The sequence below is a fragment of the Pleurodeles waltl genome, chromosome 5, assembly GCF_031143425.1.
Source record: "Pleurodeles waltl isolate 20211129_DDA chromosome 5, aPleWal1.hap1.20221129, whole genome shotgun sequence".
In the NCBI taxonomy this organism is placed as follows: Eukaryota; Metazoa; Chordata; class Amphibia; order Caudata; family Salamandridae; genus Pleurodeles; species Pleurodeles waltl.
Window position 1 is genome coordinate 816,163,614 of NC_090444.1, and position 24,145 is coordinate 816,187,758.

General features: G+C 40.5%; 1 protein-coding gene across 8 annotated transcripts in view; it reads left to right on the forward strand.

Moving 5' to 3' along the window:
* PTPRK (protein tyrosine phosphatase receptor type K) overlaps positions 1 to 24,145 on the forward strand; it is a 1,183,996-nt gene that overhangs the window by 812,783 nt on the left and 347,068 nt on the right. For all 8 annotated transcript variants that reach the window (XM_069234833.1, XM_069234830.1, XM_069234832.1 and 5 more), the window contains exons 10-11: positions 6,748 to 6,949; positions 19,000 to 19,105. In XM_069234833.1, the coding sequence (XP_069090934.1) occupies positions 6,748 to 6,949; positions 19,000 to 19,105 (308 nt within the window). The remainder of the gene's footprint in view (positions 1 to 6,747; positions 6,950 to 18,999; positions 19,106 to 24,145) is intronic.

The window sequence follows — 24,145 nt, forward strand, 5'->3', positions numbered from 1 at the left end:
ACGCCCATCACTTTCACTCGTTTGTAGGCTTGACTTTCAAAAATTGTTGGTTATCATTGGTAAATGCTTTGTTTGCCCCTCCTTGGGGCGGTTTTGTTACCGCCTTGGAGGCCGACCCTACTACATGGATAATTGCACGTTTGCCGATATGTTTAACTGCGAGCAAACCTCTTTTTCCTTTTGTGTGTCTCCTTGTGTTCACGCTCATGGTGGCGGTGACGCTTTGAATTGGCTCTCTTATGTCAACTAATGTTTTACTTTTCATTTTTCCTTTTGTGTAACTCCTTCGCGCTCATGGCGGCCATGGCGCTTTGATTTGGCTCGCTTATGTAAACTGTTTTACTTTTCATTTTTACTTCTGTGTGTCTCCTTCGCCCTTATGGTGGCTGTGGCGCTTTGAATTAGCTTGCTTATGTCAACTGTTTTACTTCTCATTTTTCCCTTTGTGTCTCCCCTTCATGTTCACACTCATGTTGGCTGTGGCTTTTTGAATCGGCTCATTTAATAGAATACCTGCCTTTATTGTTGTGAAGACACTCAATTAATTTCTTTCTCTGCCTTTTCAGCAGAAGACACTGGTAAGCCTTCAGAGCATGATGCTCTCTTCAGAGGCAAAATAGACATGATAGATTCACCCACGAAAATAAATATACATAATTAGACAAAATATTGGTACATAAATAAAGCGATTACTAAAAGATGGAGACCAGTTACGAAGTGTAAATAGTCTAATCAGAATGAATTGCAGCAAGTAGGAAAGGGTTATATGGTAACCATAGCATTGACTGAAGACTACATGTGTGACCCAATTTGACCCCTGACTTCCATTTTGAAAGCACACACATGCGCGGGGCTTCGGCCTCCTGAATAACAGAGGAAGTTGAGAAGTGCCTCATGACTAATTTCTATTCCTATGTTATTTTACTGTGCTGTAGCCATGCGCGATCGCCAGCGGAGCCAATGTTAATGCTGTTAGCCAACATGGCTGAGTGCCTATCAGCTTACTGGAGCTGAAGTTAACTGTTTATTGTGCATGGGATTCTTATATTTTAGGGTCAGGCACATTTTAAATGGATGTGGATTTTCTAATATTATAATTTACAGATTTTACTAGTGAGTCATGTTGAGGGAGTGACTGTCAGTTCAGAACTTGCAGCAGTGCTCTGCGTGAGCCAATCTCATCTTATTTTATGATTTGTTTTTTTGTTAAAAAAACTACATTTTAAAAGGCACTCGTATTAAAGACATGCAGGTAACTTTGTTAGCTATCCAGTAGTTTCTTTTAAGATTTTGACTTTTATTGCAAAATCGAAGTTTTCACAGCGGTATGACACATCAAGCCTAAGACATAATAATCAAGTTAAAAGGTTGAAAGAAAGAAAAAAATTGATGATAATAATAAATCGGCATCCACAAACTACAGCAATGATGATGACAATAACCATTCTAATTAATAATACAACGATTCAAATACTAACAATATCAAAACTACTAACAGCACATTAATACCAGTTCTTCTAATTAATTTTAACAATACTATAAAATGCAAGGAAGTTGGCGTTGTATCTTTTTTTTTTTTTCTCTTTTATGACATGCTTTTTACCAAGGCCAGTGCATTGCTGTGTAAATAGAATTGCTGAATTCTGTATCATTCAAAGCAGTCAGTGGCATAACCTGTGGATGTTGATTTGAGAGGCATTTGATGACATATTTCATTTGCCAATGTTTATTCCAGCTTCAAAAAGGAAAGAGAAAGGTTGATGCCAATGATTACATATCTGTGTGCATGAATTTCCTAAATTACACGTCTGCATCACGATGTTGCAGAAACAATTTATTTTAACTTTTATTTTACCACCCCAAGATGGCAGAAGCCCAGCCTCAAGTGTTAAACTTTTAAACAACTGCAAAAAAGTGCATTATGGAGAAAGGAGTGGCTCCTTCACAAATTTCCTGGGGACACCTCAATCTTGCCTGCATTTTAGGTCGAGCATGCAAGCACTTTGACCTGTTTTAAGTATTGTGGGCTTTTAACCACACCCACATTTTTCACTCGTTTGTGGGCCTGCCTTTTAAAAATCCCTTGATGTCATTGGTTATTGCTTGATGTTTGTCCCGCCTTGGGGTGGTTTTGTTACAGCCTTGCAGACTGACCCTGTTGCATGGATAATTGCACGATTGCTGGTATACTTCAGTGTGGGTGAGCTATTTTTTTCTTTTGTCTCTCCCCTTCACACTCTGTGGCAGCCATGGCCCTCATAGCTACAACCGCATAAATTCCGTTGGCAGTATTGGAGTGCTGGTCACGTTGTTCATACTGTTACCTAATCAGAGTCATTACTTTAGCTGTCCCCTTCACACTCCATAGCTTTCCCAAAAACAGTTATAATTGATAAATGCTTTATGAAAAAACTCAGAAGTCAGCAACGCGGCTCTCCCAGCACAGCTGGAAAGCCGATACTACAGTATTCACTGCACTCATGAAAAGTCACCCCATAATGCTTTGCAAGCTTTCTTTTTCATAACATTTTTACCCGTAACTCAGCCTGTGGTGGTCCTAGGACAATGGGACAACCACTAAAACGTTCAGCATGACACACTATTTCTGTTTGTCATCTCTGGGTCCTCACGCTAAGTTAATGGAGGCCAAAAAATAATAAACGGTCCCACCATTCAGTCCCTTTTAAATCCTTTTATGGCTTGAACTTTTGTTTTACAGCTTGGAGTAGTTTGTGGCGTAAGGGCCCTAGTATTACAGGAGGCATGCTAGGCCTGAAAATGTGTAAGGCAGTAGCTCTCTAGGTGCGAAATATTTGGTTACACTACATTACTTTGTGCAATTTTATTTTCATGTGGTTATGCTTCCTGGGTACTAATTATATGGTTACGTGACCATAACTCCTCCTAAAGAAAAGGTGAAGATACAGAAGTTTTGGGATTCTTACAGCTGTGAATTTACCATTAATGCAACGATAAAGCGGGACCTGCTCTTCGCACCAACAGCAACCATCCGTGAACCCCCCCAAATATTATATGGTTACATAACCATGTAACCATATAATTACATGCAAATACAAATGATATTTTTATTGTGGTGTTTTTAGGGGCTGTTCTAAGCATTACAGTTAACATCCTACAAGATCTGCTGCTCTCTGTTGTTGCATACTGCTTTGCAGGGCATTCTTTTACAAAACATGTTTGCTCATAATTCAGCATGTGGTGGTCCTGGGACAATTGGGGCCACCTTCAAAATGTTCACCACAAGCTGCTCTTTCTGTCCAGAACATCTGAGTCCCCAAACTAGGTTAGCGGGGACCCCAAAATAATAACCTCTCTCATGGCTGGAACTTTTGTATTTACAGCTGAGAGTAGTTTGTGTTTTAAGAGTCTTGTTTGTAATATCATTGCAGTAGTCTGCTAGTCCTGAAAATATGTAATGCACTACATCCTCTAGGGATTAAATATATGGTTACACTGAAGTGCTTTCAGTCGTTTTCTTTTGTCATGTGGTTATGCCCTTTAGGTGCTAGGTATATTGTAACATGACCATGTTTCTTACAAATGGCATTTTCAGTGCGGTGTTCTCTAAGGGCTGTTCTGTGGATTACAGTCTAATGCCAAATATTTATTTCTGATTAAGGTTTTTATTGAGTTTATATGATAATTGTATATGTTTTATTAATCTCTTGTTATTGGAATTATGACCATTATTCAGGCCAACTTAACATCCTTATTAAACTATGACTTTTTTAACACTCTTTATATGTCTGGGTGACCCTTCTATCTCGTTACTCCGTGACTGTCTTGTTTTGGCAATTGCGTTTGCCAGCCAGAATTTTTTATGGTGAGGTGGTGAAAGTGGTATTCTATTAGATTTAGCATGGCAGATTTCAATTAAGATGATAAATGGCAGCATTTTTATTTTTGGCTGCATATAGAGGAAGAAGATAAATGGATGTGCTTTAGTAATATGCAGGGCCGCTGAATTATGTGGCAGGAAAAGAGCAAATTATGAGGAGGGATTGACAATGTATGTGGCAAGAAAAGTCCAGCTATGAAGTTACAACACCAGTAGCTCTAATTTAAGCAGATGTGAGACCCAATGCATTGCAAAGGTTTGTTTGATAAGTGTTTCAGGATTTATAGGATGCCTTGGGCATGATTAAAGTGTTTTATGCAAAATGCAGTGTTTTTTAATTGTTTTTGTGTGCACAATTACAGATTTGATATAACATTCTACTGTGAAATTAACATTCTGTTGTAAAGCACTTCTTTTTCTTGTTTGGCCTTCCGGACATACCTTATTGTGTACATTGTAACAAATGTTACCATACTATACAGTCACAGGACATACCATACTATACTATACAATGACCGGTCATACCATACTATACAATGACATGCAACAGCATGCTGTAGTATACCACAGGCCATATACAATGACAAGCCATACCATACTATCAATGACAGGCAATGCCATAACATACCATACAATGTCAGGTCATACCATTCTATTCAAGGACAGGCCATACCATATACATTTACAGGCCATACCTTACTATATAATGACACACCACTTTATACAACGAAAGGGCATACCATAACATACTGTACGACAGGCCACACCATACAATACAGTGATAGGACACAACATACCATACAACACACCTCACCATACTTACCATACTGTGTAATGGCAGGCCATACCATAGCATATAATGACAGGTCATTCCATACCATACATGTAGGCGACACGCCATACCATAACATACAATGGCATAACATACCATAATATACAGTAAGAGGCCATATCACACCATATTGTAAAATGACAGACCATATAATGCCATACTTTGCCATGCTGTACAATGACAGACCATACAAAATAACATTGACAGGCCATAGCATACCGTACTACAATATACTATACAGTGACAAGCAATACCATGTCAACGTTATCGTACAATCATATTATAATATTATATTAATAATTACATAATATATATTTTATATCATGGTATAATGTATTACAATATAACAATCGTTTTATGCCAAATGTGTACATGGCTAGAAAAAACATTGACAAAGCAAATAGATCTTACCTAGGTGAGACCTACCTGTTGGATTTGCCAATGCTTGTTAGACCGGCGTGTTCCCATGTAGAGGAGGAGGAATTCACATTTTGCTGCATTTCGTTGCAGAGAGAAGGAACACTTGTTTGTCATTTTTTTCGAGGTAGGATTTTAGTGCTGTAGTGTAGTGTGAGTTTGATGCTTTGTGATAGAACTGTCTATTGTGTGTATTTTTGGTGATTTCAAACCTCTTTCCTGGAGCATCTAACCAGGTGGTACCATGCAGATACTGAATAGTGATTGTAAAGGATAAAGCTCAGAGGCGTACCACGTCTCATTTCAGTAATTTTGATTTTGCATCAGGAAGTGTCTTTAAGGAGATGTTTTTTTTCACAATGACTAACTCTTCTTAAATAAGCATAATATTGGTACCTTCAAGCCCATACCAGGGAGCAGCATTGTTCTTCAAAGTAGTAGGAGGTAAGCTTGATCTAGGATCACGTTTTCCGGTGTGGGCTTTCTCTATTGTGGGCCTCTGGGGGATGGAGATGCAGGTAGGTTCTTGACTTAGAGATAATCATTATAAAAGAGGACCTTTCATTTGCTTCCTCCCTCCTCATCCTGTATAATTATACCTACAAAGTGGATAAAAGGTCTCATTTATTGTCTACACCATTTATGATTCAGATGACTTCCTCCCTGTGTGTCATTGCCTTAGGAGCTACCTGCTCAACATTTACATAACATATAATTGTGTATGCCTAATTTCTCTCTCTGTTAATTGGTGTGGACTCTCCATGTTTTGCCTCTTTATCTCAACTTTAAACTGGCCCTTAATTTGGAAACCTAATTTCAACTCTAACTCTTGTTCATGGACTAAACCCAATCCCAAATGCCAAAACCAATGTCCAGAGTTTTTTTTTTCTTCTTGTCACTATAATTATCCGGCACCCGAAGAGCTCTAGCACACAGGAAGGAACCAAACCGATACTTCCATGTGTTGTGCCACCACCCTGCTTGCCACTCTCGTTCATTACCTCACCTCCGTTCTAATTCCCCTGTTTCAAATGGAACAGAGAATCACAGTGAAGACGGAAGGTGTTATGCTCGTAGGGAGCGCTGTAAAACTCATTTGCTTTTCACATTTTGACAGATGCCGTCCATAACACCACCGTGCATCATAGCTGGAACAATTGATTTTAGACACCTTTTACCTGCGAAGATGCGAGTATTCTTTTTCTATTGTAGGTATGCAACCATGGACCTCACAACGCATCTGCCAGCCTCAGTTCTCATTTTTTCTGTGCTACTTATTTTTTGCTTAAATAGATTGAGCGACTCAGTTGATGTGGGATTGTGAAGTAGTATCAAAATTACAAACAACTGGATGAATTTAAAATTGTGTTTATCCGGTTTCCTCAGATAAGCCAAGTTCTTTCATGTTGTGCGATGTGGTGGATCTTTCCGAACTGTCTGTTTTATATTTTAGTTACAGGTGCTGGCCATATTTTCACGGTTTGGGACGTGGTGGTATTTTGTGTCTGTACTCCGTTACCTCTGAATCACTTTAGTGTCTTAATTTATACCTTATGAATTTTACAAGAAATCTGCTTTCGACATTATAAAGTAAACTGTAAGCAGGCTGCTATAAGTTTGTGTGTTTTTTGTTCCCCAGGTCAGCTATCACAGCATAAGGTCGTTTGACCCCATGGTGCTCCTGGCCGGCCCTCCTCAGACGGTGTCCAAGCTGTGGAACAGTACACATCATATTTTTTCTCAGCTGCATCCGGGCACCACTTATCAGTTCCTCATACGAGCGAGTACCGTCAAAGGCTTTGGGCTGCCCACTGCAATCAACGTCACCACTAACATATCAGGTAGATTCGCGTAGCTTTTGTCTCTGTTCCTTGAATTTCTCTAAGTTGCTAATGTGGCCGTTGAAGCAGAATGCAGAAGAGTAAGTGATTTTAGGTAGTCCGCTCGTGAACAGTCGCACAAGAAGGCGGACGTGTGATGACGTGGCCAGCCCGCACTTTGGCCCATATTTATACTTTTTGACGCTAAACTGCGCTAACGCAGTTTAGCGTCAAAAAGTTTTGCGCCGTCTAACGCCATTCTGAAGCGCCATGCGGGCGCCGTATTTATGGAATGGCGTTAGACGGCGCAATCAGACCGGCGCTGCCTGGTTTGCGTGGGAAAAAACCACGTAGACCAGACAGCGCCGGCGTAGGGGGAAAATGGCGCATGGGCGTCTTAAAATGGGGCAAGTCAGGTTACGTCGAAAAAATCGTCTTAACCCGACTTGCGCCATTTTTTAACGACGCCCATCCCCCATCAACATGACTCCTATCATTGTAAAGATAGGAGTCATGCCCCCTTGCCCAATGGCCATGCCCAGGGGACTTCTGTCCCCTGGGCATGGTCATTGGGCATAGTGGCATGTAGGGGGGCACAAATAAGGCCCCCCTATGCCACCAAAAAAAAATATAAAAAATAAAAAATTATACTTACCTGAACTTACCTGAATGTCCCTGGGGTGGGTCCCTCCATCCTTGGGGGTCCTCCTGGGGTGGGCAAGGGTGGCAGGGGGGGTCCCTGGGGGCATGGGAGGGCACCTGTGGGCTCATTTTGAGCCCACAGGCCCCTTAACGCCTGCCCTGAGCAGGCGTTAAAAAGTGGCGCAAATGCGCCGTTTTTAGCCACGCCAACTCCCGGGCGTCTCTTTTGCCCGGGAGTATAAATACCACGTAAAGGCCTGGGAGTCATTTTTTAGACGGGAACGCCTCCCTTGCATATCATTAACGCAAGGAAGGGGTTCACGCTAAAAAATGACGCACATTCCGGGAACTTTGGCGCTATTCGCCTCTAACGCCATAGTATAAATATGGCGTTAGTTGGCGTTAGTTTTGCGTCGAAATTGCGTCAAAAAAAACAACGCAATTTCGGCGCAAACGGAGTATAAATATGGCCCCTTATTTCCCACCCTCGGGCGCCATTTCTAGCGGACATAGAGCAATCGTTAACATTTTCTTACAGAAAGCAAGTCAAGAGGCCACGCTTTCGCTCGTCGTTTAACTTCTTTTCCTCATTGATCGGTTCATTATAAACTTTTTAACTAGAAACAAGGTATATTTTGTACGGACCTGGATTTCCGTTTTGTCTTTGCTCCGGGAGTGAGAGAACCTACATTGACTGAGGCCAAGAGCTTTAAAAGAAAGAAAGCTTGAAAAATAGATTATAAAGATTTTTGAGAAAGCTGGATGCCAATAGCAAAATCCTGCGCGCCCCCCTGAAAGCAGACCCGATGGATTGTGACAGGACTCTCTGGTTATACAGTTTGCCATTAAGCAAGAAAAATCCCGGGAGACTTGGGAGGATGGAGATGATTAGATGAGGAAGAAACTTTAGAGCCTAGCAGGCAACAGGGAAATGTCAATTTAAACCCGAAATCAAATTAGATGGGGGCCCTCGCTCGTATTTCACAGCCATCGTATGCTGCCACAGTCAAAAGAATGTCCCAATGTACAGACAACAGGTGTGACTGCTTAAGCCAAAGAAGCAACAGAAAGAACAACTACTGCCAATTTTATTAAAGGCTGTTGACATCTATCAGATATATGAAATTAGATATTTTAAGTCGGTTAAAATAAGGTTGAACTAAAATTTCTCTCTGATTTGAATTTATATGTTGAAGAACTGAAGCTGCTTTAATTAGTATTGGGCAAAGCATTTGTAATTCCAGTTGGTCTGGCTTATGACTAAAGTGCCTTTTGTGTCACTGATGGGTTTAGACAATCAAGAAGTCATTATGCATGCACTGTCACTCATCTTTGCACTCATACATACATCCAACCACTGACTAATTCTTGCATTTACCCTCTGTCACAGCCACAATAAAACATACGCAGTCAACAATTGCAGGGTAAATAAAAGAATACAAAGAGAAAAGAAAACACGCCATATAAACACAGCGGGCATACGCTTGCAAAACTGAAACCAAACATAACAATGAATTGTAAATAGTCTATTGCTTTGAAGTTCTAGCTTGGCCTCCTAATTTAAAGCCAGCATCCTGGCCAACTTGGAACAGTAAAACACGGTTTCACTGCGGACAAGAGCATTCCATAATATTCTCCTGTCTAGAGGAAGTGGCCACATAAAATGCTGTGCGTTGCAGAACAAATGGACAGCAAGCAACCTGTTAGCACCGTTTGGAGAGCTGTAGTATGTTCTTAAGAAACATTAAAATAAAAAGACATTATAAGACAGAGGAGAAGAAATTAATGGAGAACTATAAAAGAAGAAAATTGAAAATGAAAGTTCTAGCCAACCACCTTTGACACTGAAGCCCACTCATTTTCAAGTGGATGTACATATATGATCACAAAATGTTGATATTCACCAGGCAAAATAGCCAATGAGAGATAGGGGCAGAACCATTACCCCATTCAGCACACTGTCCTAGTGTGGGAACAAAGTATAAATGACTCTCAAACAGACCAGTAGCAGAACAGAGATGACCCAAAGGCACTCTGTGTATCTATATGGATGCATAAGTTTATATTTCTGTATGTGTGTGCGTATATATATATATATATATATATATCTGGTATTATACAAAGATTTTTTATTACACAATCCTAACAGTCAGCTAAGAAAAAAGGGATTAGCAGAAATGATTACAGTGCAAATAATTTCCGCCAGTGAGTGTCGGTAGCCAATACCGAAATTCCTCTCTACAAACTTTATCTGTGACATTTCATGTGAAATAAATTCATTTGATGACCTTAATGCAGAAAATAACAACACAAGAAATACCTTTTACCTTAATGTATGCTTTTTACAATCAGTATGTCAGATCTACTGCTTTTATCATAACTATTCATAATAAACAGATCAGACCTATGTTTTAAAAAATATTTTCCTAGTATACCAATCGGGCCTCTAACTTGTGTTTGTCTTTTCACCATAACCAGCTGAGGCCTCCTTTACTGAGTTAAAGTTTTAGGCTCTTTTAGAAGAGAAAGTATCTTGCTTTGCGCACTGCAATTTTGTATTGTGTGTAATTTTATAACTATGTCTAATAGTAGCCTTATGGGAAAGTTTAAACAATATATACCCCTCTTTAAAAGGACTAACAAGAATCATCACAGCGAAAAGGACTGCAGTCATGTGCTTGTGCTCTGGGGTACATCTCACTATATTAAAGAAACACTCAAGTGAGGACTGATCATTTTCACATTGTATTTCTCACATCAGTTTTCCTCTCTGCTGAGTTCACCCTTATACAGGACCTTTACCATTAGTGGCTATCCCCTGTGCTTGTCAGTCGCGGTTGATTTAAGTTATCTTGCTTTGTCTTGAAGACCACGGAAAAAAGTAGTATGGCTCCTGCATGTTGCATAGTCTTGACGCTAGATAAAGTACTGGGCTTGTTGGTGTGTCCAAGAGCAGCTTAACTGAAAGCTGATAAAGAAGCAGTAGTTGGTGAGGCACTGTTTGGAGACCGTTGCTGTGGTGTAGTCCTGTGCTTTGGAAGGGAGGGACAAGGAAAAGGAGGAGCTGGTGAGTGAGTGGGAATGGGCAATTAACATAACATTCTGCAGCCTATATGTTAGGTTGTGTTGAAGACAGTCTAATAGAAATTATCTTATTGACCTAACAGAAATATTCCTTACCTTACAAATAAGATATCCCCACAAGCCTTCTGAGACTTTGGTCTGTGATGAAACCTATGTACCATTCAGATCAAAGTCTTTATTGTTTCAGCCTAGCCTGCCATAACAAATAGTTAAGTTACACATTTACACTTTAAAATATCATGTCAATAAACATACTTATTCCATAAAATAACCCTAAATTAACAATAGATATGGTCACTAGACCAAAATATACAATTAATTTTCAATTAATTAACAAATTGCATCTCGTCATAAAAAGTCTGATCAAGCCATTACAACTGTAATAGTTCAAAGTTCTATGATACAGCAAAAGTTGTAAACTACCTACAGTCTACAGAGCGCTAAACACAAAGTGCATAAAGTGTCGGCATCAATGCCGATGAAGTATAACCAGAAATTATTTCGAGCTACTAGAGGCTTAAACAATACTAGTACACTGTCCCCACCCAGTGCTGCGCCAGCAATAACTGTCACAATATATTAAACATATACATTCCAAGAGCTTGCCCTCTCTCTAGCTCTAGGCCCAGCCACCAAAATTCTAATTGATAATCACACCTTACATTAGAAACACAGCAAGTACGAAATACCTTCACCAAACAAAACGCAAGTCACCCCACATACGTTACTAGAACATTTAAAAGGCCATCAAGACTCACTCACAAAACAACCTCATAATGTTGCTTAACATATACGTTAATGATCTATTTTTCTTCTCCTGTAAAATATATATTAAACATTTTTAAAACCACTTGCATGAATTGGAGACCTACTACTATTGCAAGGATATAACAAAATCTGATTTTCAGGGAATAAGGGACCACAGTTTCACATAGAACTTTACCAGGTACCAAACCAGGCTTCTAGAGTGAATAGTAAGCGTTACTAAAGTAATAAGAATCCCATAGCAACGTGGTAAATATTATACGTTTGTGTGCAATGTTTGATGTGCTTCTGATCTTTGTTTCCCTGCAATAAAAAAGTGGGATGAAACAACCATCACAATGACTCTTATCATATCGCATGCACAGGGCTTCAGCCTCCTTACACATTTTGATCTTATGCTTTAGAAAAAGTGGACGTATGTATGGCTTTTAAGGATGTAGGGTAAAATAACGTAGTAAAAGGAAATGGGATAAAGTTTATCGACCACTTCGGGAACAAGGACAAAAATGACTACCCTCCAAAAGATTTGAAGAGCACCTCTTAGTTACTGCAGCCACCACCAGTGAGTACACCCAGGCGAAATTTTAAGTAGAGACATCTTTTTTCCATTGGATAAATATGATTGAGGAGGATGGCGGGTTTGTGCTATTGATTAAATGACTGATAACGTTTTAGCAGACGGCCAGGTTGATTGTAGCTCATCAGATTTTTGTTGTCCCTGTATGTTTTTATTGCTACATCCTGGCTGGCCTTCGTGATATCTTCAGGATGGAGCCTGAATTCCTCTAAATATTAATTAAGACACTTGACAGATTGATAAACCATGGGAGCTTATAATTATCTCGTAACCTCATGATGTCTATTAATGTTGCTCTGTATGAGACAAGTTCCTTGTTGGCCCAAATGTGGAACCAGTATTTTACTGGTGCCAATGCAATATAATCTTCAGTTTTCCCTATATGCGGCTCTACTCTTACAGCATCCACTGGCGTTCCACGGCCCAGATGCAACAGTGAAATTTTTTTCAGTAATTTGCATTTTTGAGGCCCTCTTATACCCCAGACCTTGGCGCCATAAATGCTTCCTGCCCTTGCTTTCGTTTTATAGGCCAACAAAGCCTAGCTCACAGAGTGATTACCACAGGATTTTGAAAATCTTAGCACGGCTCCATCTTGCTGAGCCATGGAGGTGTTGCTTTTGGATATCTGCAGGCTCCACGAAAGCCTTCTCCAGATAGTCATAAGTAGGTACCTGATCCAAGGGTTTGTTATAAACCTTAAATGTGCCTCACAGCTTCTGTTTTTGATTGAAAACCATGTATTTAGTTTACCCAACATGGTTGGTCAATTTTTTAGAGACACAGAAGAACTCAAGCCCTTTCAGCAATCAATGCATCAGTATCTCTGTTGTAGCCTGGAGCATCGCATCATCAGCAAAGAGCAGTATTTGTAAGTTTTCATTATCTAATTTAAGTACATCGAGGTTAAGATCTTTCAGGGTTTTAACATAGTTTATATAGCAGTCAAAGAGAGTTGGTGCGAGGAAGCAGCCTTATTTGACACCTGGCTAAATCGGGACCTCAGTTGTGTATTCACAATTAGGGCCATATGTACAAACACATTTTCCCATAGACACAGAATGGGTAAAACCCTTTGCTACATCTGGCTCTTAGTGCTATATCTGACCCTAGTAGTGTTTCCAGAATGTAATCAACTAATTGGTTCAAGATCTTCTCTGGAACGCTCATCTTCTTCAAAGTTTGCCACAGTATAGGGCGGTCGACGCTATCAAAGGCTGTTTTTTTTTTTAAGCAAACATATTTTGAACAGATTAAGTTCAACCTGAAAACTTAGTTCACTGTACTCTGGCCCCTCCTGAAACCTGCTTGAAATAGTGATATTAGATGTTTCTCCTCAAGCCACTGGTCCAAACGGGACCAAAACTGTTTACTGAAGATTTTGGCCCCACCATCAACAGTGAAATTGGCTGACAATTAGCAACAAAATCCCTAGGACTTTTTGTTTTATTTAAGAGCACAATTATTGACTTTCTCCATGATGTGGGAATTTCTTCTAAGGGCAGATGTTGTTATAAGAGCAGGTTAGGATTGGTAACCATAAAGCTAGATGATTATGATAAACATCTGAGGGGATTTTGTCTGGGCCTGCTGCTTTGAGATTTTTGTGCCAGAATGGCTTGAGCAACTTCCTTTTCACTGAATTCTTCTTGCACTTGTTTTGCAGCCCAAGGTTTGTCATAAGTTGCAAGAGCTGCCATTATCGGGGCACTGCCGAGGATGCGCTGGATGGAAGCTTCATGCTCAATCTTTTTATGCTTTAGGACTGAGATCTCTCTTTTATTTTACTAACTGGAGTGACTCGTTTGAGTAGAAATCACCCCCATGTAAGATTTCACCGTTGCTCTGGTATAAGGTAGTAAATTGATCTATACAGAGTTGTGGGCTAATCAACTCCAGATAATTTGGCGGACCTTGACAGCCCCTTCTAATAGCTTCCAAAAATCTTGTTGAATATTTTGAGAATTTTGCTTCCAAAAGGTTATTCCAGAGCTTGCGCAGGTAATGCTTCTTTTTATACCTTAGCAGTCCTTTATATTCCTTTCTACTGTTGAGGAATAGTTGTTCCGTTTTTATTTTTTTATTTTATTTACTCAAATGTCACTTCCTAAGGGCCAGTGACAAAGCTTTTTTCAACTTTAGACATTCTTCATCAAACCAGCCTTGATCCTCCAGTGGTACATTTTCGGTGACAGTGCTAATGGTTAATGCTTTTCCGTTTTATGGTTGTTTGAACTAGCAGCTCTTTAAACATTTGGAGCTGAATCTGCTGGACTGCCTCATTTACAGGTGGATGCTAAAGCCATGGTATGTAGTGCTATCCATTTATAGCTTGAGGTATAGCTATATGAATCGCACTTATCGGCCATTATGATATTATTCCTATTTGATCTTATGGTGAAATTCTAGAGTAGCTTTTAGAGGTTAGTGCCAAAGAGCTTGAATTTGGGTGCACCAGCATCAGGAGAAGTGGCTCGTGATCACTCACTCCTGTCAAGCACTTTCATTTTGATGATCAAATGCCATACTTCAGTATTTATCGCCATAAAGTCTATTACACTTGGCCTCCCATCGATTCAAAATGTTTATTTAATGGATTTATCTGAATTGGTTCCCTCTTTCAATGTGTGCATGCCTCCCTTGGTTAAGACTTTGAAGATCAATTTGCCTTTGTTTTGTTTGTCGGGGGCAGCACTCAACAGGGGGTGGTGGTATATTCCAAACGCTGTCTTCATAAGATATTGATTTGTTCCACATTATAGGGTGTGGCTTAGCATTGAATTCACCACAGATCAACATACAATTCTTGCCCGGTTGATGAAATTCTCCCAGCCCACTATTGATTGATGGATTCAGCTCTAGTTCCAACCTTTTCCTCTAAAGGTGCTCTTTAAAGAGCAAGATATCTGATTTAACTTGAGCCAGCGACCTGGCGAAAAATATATATTCATGATCACGAGTGACCGAACCGTTTTTTTTTAAAAGTGATAAATCAGAACTTTATATTATGGCATGTTTCGGTATTGTCAAGCTTTGACATTCTTATCCAAATAGTCAAGCCCCCTACTGGAATAACTTTTTGCTGTTTAATTGCAGAAGCATGGTATGTGGAATAACCGTCTAGATCAATCATGTCAACGGTCCATGTTTCCTGAAAACAGTTCTACAAAAGTTAGCCAGTTCTTGTCCTCCATTTTGGACATTAAACCTGCTATATTCCAGTTTAGGAATTTTAAGTGTGTTTTTAGTTTATTTTCCAGTTCAACAATTTTCAGTTTATCCTACAGGCGTCTTCCTTCCTGTTCATCCAATGACGGTCTTAATTGCGGCTGGGAAACTATACGTACTTTATTCTGTGAAGTACTTTTTGCTATGAGGACCTTTAAATTCACCAGGTTAGACCATTTTGGTACCTGCTGATGAGAACTTATTGCATCTGGTAATACTGAGCCTGAATTATAATGGAACTTATACTTGTTTTCTGGAGTTTTTGTGGTAGCTTGTTCTAAAAATATGAGAGGATACGATGCCCTTTCTGGGAGGTCTAAATTAACACCCCAGGACTTCATGAGCTTCACATGGCTTTGAATTTTCTTTGTTATCCTTGTGGAAGCCCACTCTGTTTCTGTGGATTCTCTGTCCCTCAGCCTGTTCAAATGAGTGAATCTGACAGTAAATCATGTGATCCAACATGCTGCATACCCGGCAAGGAGTTTAAAAGGCGCAGGAAATTACAACTATTAAGAATGTCCTGACTCCCTCTCGAGATGTACTCTGGGGAACACAAAATTGTTGCTCCCTGCTCCTTGTTTTTATTCCGCAAATCCTTAGCTCTCCTAAATTTATTATTTCTAAGGCTATTGAATTGCCTAAGCTCCCTTGGAGGCACGTCCCTTACATCTGAACTTGATGGCTTCAGTGATCCCTGGTCGCTTTCAAGGGACTGGTAGATAAAATATTCTTCCCTAGGGAGTGGGTCATCGGACCATACTTGTTCAGGTGGCAGTGTTGATAGAGGTAGGGGACCTTTGTCGGAACATCTGTGAATGGCCTTCCATATGCTTAGTTCTATATGTTCTAACGTATTGTTAGTTGGAATGCTTAGGCATGCTTCAATAATACCTGTTCCTGAGCTATCAAAAATGGTCGGAGGCTCTGAATGCCTTGTGGTATTACTATCAATGCGAGCACCTGAGAAATGTGCTATGGCAGAGTATTCTACATTAGTGGGATATTCTGCATTATTGATATTTTCACCTTGATTATATGTATTTCCAATTGGGCAGTGCTTTAGGTTACATTTCTGTAATGGTGTCTCACCTTTGATATGAGATGCCTCTCCTCTTGACTCATTTGTCTTCTCTCCTCCATTCGCAGCCTCCGGTTTTGATATAGCACTTGACATATATCCCGTTGGTACTTGTTTTATATGGGAATGAAGGGTACAAGTTTTGCTTCAGAGCAAGCCTGGATTTTCATTTAGAAAGTCATCATTTGTCAGACCACTGCTTGATAAACGACCATCTAAGACATTTTGTTCAGCATGGATCTCTGGATATGTAACAGGTATTGACAGGGATTGATAATGCTTTCTTTCCTTTGAGTGCAACTATGAGTGTTTATGTTTTTTTAACCACACCCCCTTTGCCTTTAGCTTTTTTCCCAGTAATTTTAGTTCTCTTTTTTGTATTGATCCTCTTCCTTTGTGTCTTCCTTCAAGGAGGAGAGGGTATATCTACAATGAACACTTGAGACCTAATTAACCCCTCAACAGTATGTCCGCTACAGGCCTGAAGTACTATGTGGGCTTTGGATTTTTGCCCAAGAGATAATGACTCTGGGCCAGGTGTTAGGTTTCTGGGTGTGGGTTCTCTGATAATGGATTCAACACTTGTTGGTTTTTTAAGATTAGACCTACAGTTCTCAATAATGTCATTTATGACCCTGGGGACTTCCAGGAATTTCTCCAAAACGGGAGTGTAATATTGAATTTGTTTGAATTATTGAGTAGATTGCAGCCTTAAGTTTTCCTTCACAGCACCCTCCACCACGGCAATCCTATGGTCTTTTGTCATTATTGAGGCTGTAAATTGCCTGGTGAGCTCTAATTGGCTATCCAAATTTGAAGCTTGCATCATGAGAGCATTCACAATTGAATCCATTGTTGTACACATAACCTTCATGATGCTAAGTACAGGTTGATCCAGAGAATAGTTGGCCCTTATCTTGATACCACAAATCTCCTTTTACAAAATGGTGATGATTTTTGTCTAGGAAATGTAGGTAATTTGATGTTAGACTATTTATTTAAGGATCAGTCCTGTTCGTACTAAGGTTGTCTAATGTAGAAAGCCCTACGCTAAATAGATGCAAGCCCTCTCCATCTGATATATAACCATTTTTTCCATCTGAAGGGATGGGAGATGACTGAGATTACAAGGATTGCACTTTTGCAGAGTGCTGCAATTGAACTTGAAGCCAACAAGGCAAGGATCTTTTCAGCACCCGCTTTCACAGTAAAACCCCTGTTGGATTTTTGGGAATCATTCCTGCTCTTTTCCACTCCCAAATTATAGTTAAGGTTGTCATTGGAGAGGGATGGTGTTCCTGTGCCCTGGAAAGCTTGATTCCGAGTTACCTCGTTTCAGATCGCATTCCCTGATTGTGCTACTTCCCCTGATCATACATTGGGCTCCTCAGTACTGTCTTTTGTAGCTAGTCATGAATACGGCTTCGTATGCTGCTGGACATCACAATACATTGCAAGGGTTCTCCCATGCCTGGGTTCTCCCCCGGCGCACCCTGATCGAAAACGGGAAAAGTGGATCACGTATAAGAAGAGCCAATATTGGTATTACTACAATTGTAGTAGTTTGTTATGGTATTAACTAGGCCAGTATTTTGAGGTTAGAAATAATTGAGGCTTTAATTGTGATTTTGACAATGTTTGCTGGTGATTTTTTTGCCCCTTCTTTCTTATGATGGGCTGTGTGGGCGAGATCAGACAAAGACATTTGAAACGTGGTAGTTCCAGTACTACACTCCCCAGAACATACAACACTAACTTCAGTGCTTCTCTGGTTAGATGTAGTCCCTACAATGGGCCTTGCAGCATTAGTTAAATTGTACTGGACCGGCTCACTATCCTCCCAGTTTCAAGCACCAATGGTGGAGGTTTAAATTAGGAAACAAGCAAGATATCCTGCAGGCTGGGGTGTGCTCTCTTTTCCATGCCACAATATGGCTTCAGGTTCCTTAACGGGGAACGTGGCCATCATGTACAATGTAACTGATCCATCCTCGGTGCTCAGTAATGGCAGTAATTACTTTTTTCAGCAGTTTGCAGCAGCATTTACAGCAACGGGTGTTAGCAAGCAGCAGTGGGTGGGTGGGCGGCGAAGGATGGACCACCACCAGCATGGTAGCAGAGGATCCTCGCGTCTTGCAATCTTGCTTGCTCACGTTTTCCGAATTCCTGCCCTGGTTGGTTTGTGCCATTCAGTAGTGCTTGGCATAATTGCCATATAAAAAGAGTACAAAATAGTAGAAAACGTGGGCACTCTTTACAAGTGCGCTGTAAAATGGCATAGATGTTCTTCACAATTTAAATTGCTGGTTCCGGGGTATCAGTAACTTAGTGGGGGAAACAACATATCTGAAAAATCTGGTGGGGTGCTAACTTCTGTTACAAACCCCATTGGAATTAAGAGACCACACATAATGAAGGCCTTAGTTTATTATTTTTCTGTGATTTATCCTTTGCTGGCGGATTACCTCGTAGCCCCTTGGAATTTAATTAACAACACCTTCTCAGTGTCAGTAGAGCCCATGTAAAAAACTCACATTATACCCATTTTCTTACCTTGTCCAATATCTACTAATTGTTTGTTTAGTTTTATTTTGCTTTCATTTACATGCAAGTGTTAATCGAATGTATGCGTTGTTCTTATTAAAGCAATTTACATTTCCACAAGTCATTTTTTTCTCATCTTTATTTCAAAAGCTCCCACGTTACCAGATTATGAAGGAGTGGACGCATCTCTAAATGAAACTGCTACCACAATTACAGTGCTTTTGAGACCAGCACAGGCGAAGGGTGCTCCTATCAGGTATGTGGAAGCATTTCAACAGGATGTCACAAAGCTAGTAAAATAATTTCTCAGCCGGAGTTTACCTTTCTCAGACTGTTTTGTGCTATTTAATTGTAACCTACTGGTGACATAACCTTGACTTGTGTTTCACAACTATGCAAAGTCTCGATAGACAGTCTCTGTTAATGAGGTGTAGGATGAGTCCATAGGTACACGGAGTCCAGTGGTCTAGAATTGCATACCTCGTGCCACTTAGCTATAGTGGCTTAGAGTGCCAAGTGCTCCCTACTAACTATATGCCAATAAAAGGTCACAGTTTTTGTTCTCCGTGAAGCAAACTCAGCCCTTCTTCCTCGCCAGTGACAAATCTTTGGTAGCAAATATGTATATAAGAACAAGTTATTACTAACTTTGTATTTTTTAGGTACCTGTGAAAATACCCGTTGTGCTTCATTCCATTATCTATTTCTGAAAAATATCAGTAGCTGGTTTTATCCTGTAGCACTACAAACAACATACTAAATGCAGAACTTTCTGTGCTTATACATAATCCAGAATCAGTGTTAAATAAGAGTCGGCTCTAAATCCAGCGAAGCACTCCCTGCAGTAATCTTTTTGGCGATTGGGACTCTTCCCTGACATCAATGTTTGACCATGTCCACAGAGACACAAATTGGTCTTGTTTTATTAAAAAAAAAATTTTTTATCAACAGCTTCATTTTCTATGATAACAGACAACCACTCTATGTGCGCATCACTTTGTCTATATAGGTCACACTATCCATTTCTTTGAGGTGTGGTGGGGGAAGTGTTTTCATTCCCTTGTAGACTGTTGCATTGACTAGAGCTAGCACAGTATAAGCATGTTGCATGATGTTTATCTCTGACCTGAGGTACAGCCTCAACAATTCAACACCCACGCTCTGCGGTACTGATTAACACTGGATCCCAGCCTTCTAATATTAAGGAGCCATAAAAATGTCAAACTTTTTGGGAGAGATTGTCTTCTGCCCCAGCATTGACAGTGAACCCACTTTTTTTCCATTCACTATGATTTTCCTCCTTGTCTTATTTATTGTTTATATAGTTTAATATTTCAACCAAACTGTTTTAATTTGCTCCCATCTTTGTATGGAGAAATAGCAACATTCTTTACATTTATTCTGTTCCAGAAGCCCTTGATCAGCCTCCTACTTAAGTGCCCTCTAGCAATAATTTTGACATAATCAGAATCATCTATGTCTTTTTTAACGCTTTACTCTCTTTTCAGTCCAAAAATGTGGATTTGCATGAGTGACCAATGCAGATCATCAGCATTCTTTCTGAGCAGACCCCCTTATCTGGCTTTATGCGGTAACATAAATATGTGAACATTCTCCCTTAGTAGGCCTCCTTCCTGTAACTCTGGAAAGGATTTGTGCAGTGATTTCATCTAAAAGACCCAATTTGTCAATCTTAGCCGATTCCCTGACACTGAATGCCTTTGTTTGCACATTATGATTGTTTAATTCACCCCAAACCCCCTCCTCCCCCAAAACAAATCTGTATAAAGGTAATTTCAACAGTTTGGTTTACTCTATACTAATGCTCTGATTTGAAAATTGAGAGGGAATGTATCAACTGAATGAGTTGTTCCTCCATATTTTATATATTGTTTTGGGACTGAAAAAAATAAAGGCATTATGAGAATCACAATTTCATATTTTTCTTACTTGATGAGCTCCTGTCAAAACATTAGAGCCAAGGGAAAGACTTTTGTAAATAGAAAGATATATATATATATATATATATATATATATATATATGTTTGATGGCATGTGTGGCTGCAGATACACATGCTAAGCATAGCTCATCTGACATCTAGTGTTGGGCTCGGAGTGTTTCAAGTTGTTATTCTTCGAAGATGTCTTTTCGGAGTCACAGGATCGAGTGGTGACTCCTCTCGGTTACAGTGTGCATGGGCATCGACTCCATTGTTAGATTGTTTTCTTTCTGCGGTCAGGTTCGGATGTGTTTCCTCTTGCTCCGAGATTTCGATTCGGCAAAACTTTAGAAAACCTACTTATTCTTCAGTATTTCGATCGCGTTTCCCATCTAGCATCGAACGGGTAGCACTGTCGAAACCTTCATCTCTCCCTTTGGGCACTCAAACACCCAACTCTGGCCTTTTCGGGCCTACGGCATTGAAAACCTAATGGATCGGACTCCATTCTGATTCTGCACTGGTGCCACGTGAAGTACCCCTATACAGACCAACACCTGGTTTGTAATGTGTGCCTTTCTCCAGACCTTCTGGAGGAAGATTGTGAGGCCTGTCGATCATTTCGAACAAAGAAGACCCTGAGAGATCGCAGAGCCCGAAGACCCGAAATGGCGTCGAAAAGCACCAAATATCTCGACGTCATGGAGGAAGATCAGGTGCAGACAGCAGTCTCCATCTGAGACAGACTCCAAACAGGAATCTGAAGACGACAGACCCATCATAGCTGGCCAGCTTGTGATTATGTCTGCCCCTACACCCTTGCAGAAAAAGCATTCGGAGGCCTTGGGTACACCACTGCCGGAAGGCCTTGGTTCGGCCCGAAAAAAGACTGTTGGTGACCGACTTTAGGGGTCAGCGCCGAAAAAGGCCACTCCACTGTTCACCTCGCAGTCGAGTAAATGAATTAAAACCTCCACTTCAGACTCCAGTAAAAGACCCCGTTCCTCGGAGTCGAAAATTCGGTAATCGGTTTCAGAGCTGAGACATCCAACTACTTTTTCAGGACCGAAAAAGATACACACTTCGGAGCTGAAAAAAATCCTCATATACAGAGGAACAGGGACTTGCGAGGAAATTAAAACAAATCTCAAAGCCCATGATGGAATCTCATAAGACTTCTGAAGAAGAGACTGAGGTTGAACCAATACTAGAGGTTATGGATGAGAGACAATCGAGAATCATTATACATAAGGAGACAGGATGGATCATCACTGCACCTCCTTTAAAAACCAAAAGAAAGCTGGCTTTCCAAGATGAGTTAGACTCTGTTCACCCACCAGCAAAAGTGCAGAAACAAAAAGAGAAACCAGCACCTCTCCATACGTCTCCTTCTCACTCTCCACAGCTTTCTTTTTCACCTCAAAATAGTCCAACACCATTGCCTTCTCCAACACATTCATTATACTCACATGGACATACAGTTGAACCATGGGATCTCTATGACCCTGATCCTATCCCGGACAAGGATCCAGACCTTTACCCATCTAAACCTTCTCCTCCAGAAGACACCACTGCCTACACCCAAGAAATATCTAAGGCAGCAGCTTATCATGAAGTGGTTATGCATTCGGAACCCCTGGAAGAAGACTTTATTTAATTTCTACTCATTCCAAATACCAGTGTCTCCCAATGTTACCAGGAATAGTTAAACACGCGGACCACATTTTTAATTAGCTTGTCAAAGTTGGGATCATCACCCCTAGAATCGATAAAAAGTATAATCCTGCTCCTACTGATCCAGACTATATCACTCATCAGGTCCCTCCAGACTCCGTAGTAGTCAGTGCGGCAAGGAAAAGGGCAAACAGCCAGTTATCAGGAGATACACCTCCTCCTGATAAAGAAAGTAGAAAATTTGATGCAGCTGGGAAAAGAGTTGCCACACAAGCAGCAAACCAATGGAGAATTGCCAATTCTCAGGCACTTCTAGCCAGATATGACAGGGTCCATTGGGACGAACTGCAAGATCTTATACAGCATCTCCCAAAGGAGCATAAAAAAGAGCACAACAGGTGGTAGAAGAGGGACAAGCTATCAGCAATAACCAGATAAGATCTGCCCTGGATGCTGCTGATACAGCTGCAAGGAGTGTCAATACGACCATCACATTTGGAAGACATGCATGGCTACACTCCTCTGGTTTTAAACCAGAAATTCAACAGGCAATACTTAATATGCCTTTTGACAAGAAACAGCTATTTGGTCCAGAAGTAGACACTACTATTTAAAAACTGAGGAAGGACTCAGATACTGCAAAAGCAATGGGGGCTTTATACACTACACCATATAGAGGCTCCTTTTGCAGACCACACTTTAGAGGAGGGTTTAAACCACAATCTTCTGAGGCTTCCACCTCCCAAACAAAACAAGGACAACAAACCCAATAACAGAGAGGGGGGGTTTAGAACGTCCTGTAGAACACAGTATTTCAGGAGCAGAGGTCAATTTCAAACCTCAAAGCAAACCACAACAGAACCTAAACAGTGACTTCCTTCCCACCCTTCCACTCCACGCTTCTCCGGTGGGGGGGAAGACTATAGCAATTCCATTCTCATTGGCAAAATATCACCACAGACAATTGGGTACTATCAATTATCCGCAATGGCTATTGCCTAGAATTAATCTCCACCCCTCCAAACAGTCCACCAAGATACCACAGGTTGTCCCCATGAACACACTGTTCTGTTGCAGCAGGAGGTATGATCGATACTATTAAAACAAGCAATAGAATTTTGTTCCATATTCTCAACAAGGAACAAGAGTATACTCACTATACTTCTTCATTCCCAAAAAAGACAGCACTCTCAGGCCCACCTTGGACCTCAGGCCCCTCAATCTGTACATCCTGTCAGAAGATTTTCACATGGTAACTCTGCAAGATGTCATTCCACTGCTACAAAAACAAGATTACATGACTGCTCTAAACCTCAAAGATGTGTATTTCCACATACCCATCTATCCAGCTCACAGAAAATACCTCAGGTTGGTCATAGCAGGAAAACATTACCAGTTCAAAGTGTTGCCATTCGGCATAACAACAGCTCGAAGAGCGTTCATAAAATGTCTAGCAGTAGTAGCAGCCTACTTAAGAAGACAACACATCCACGTCTTTCCATATCTAGACGACTGGCTAATAAAATCAAGCAATTTTACACAATGCCAACAACACACTCGTTATGTGATAGAAACCTTACACACCCTAGGTTTCACTCAATTATCAAAAATCACATCTTCAACCAGCACAAGAACAACCTTATTTAGGTGCTATCCTAAATAGCCCTAGCTTATCCAAATAC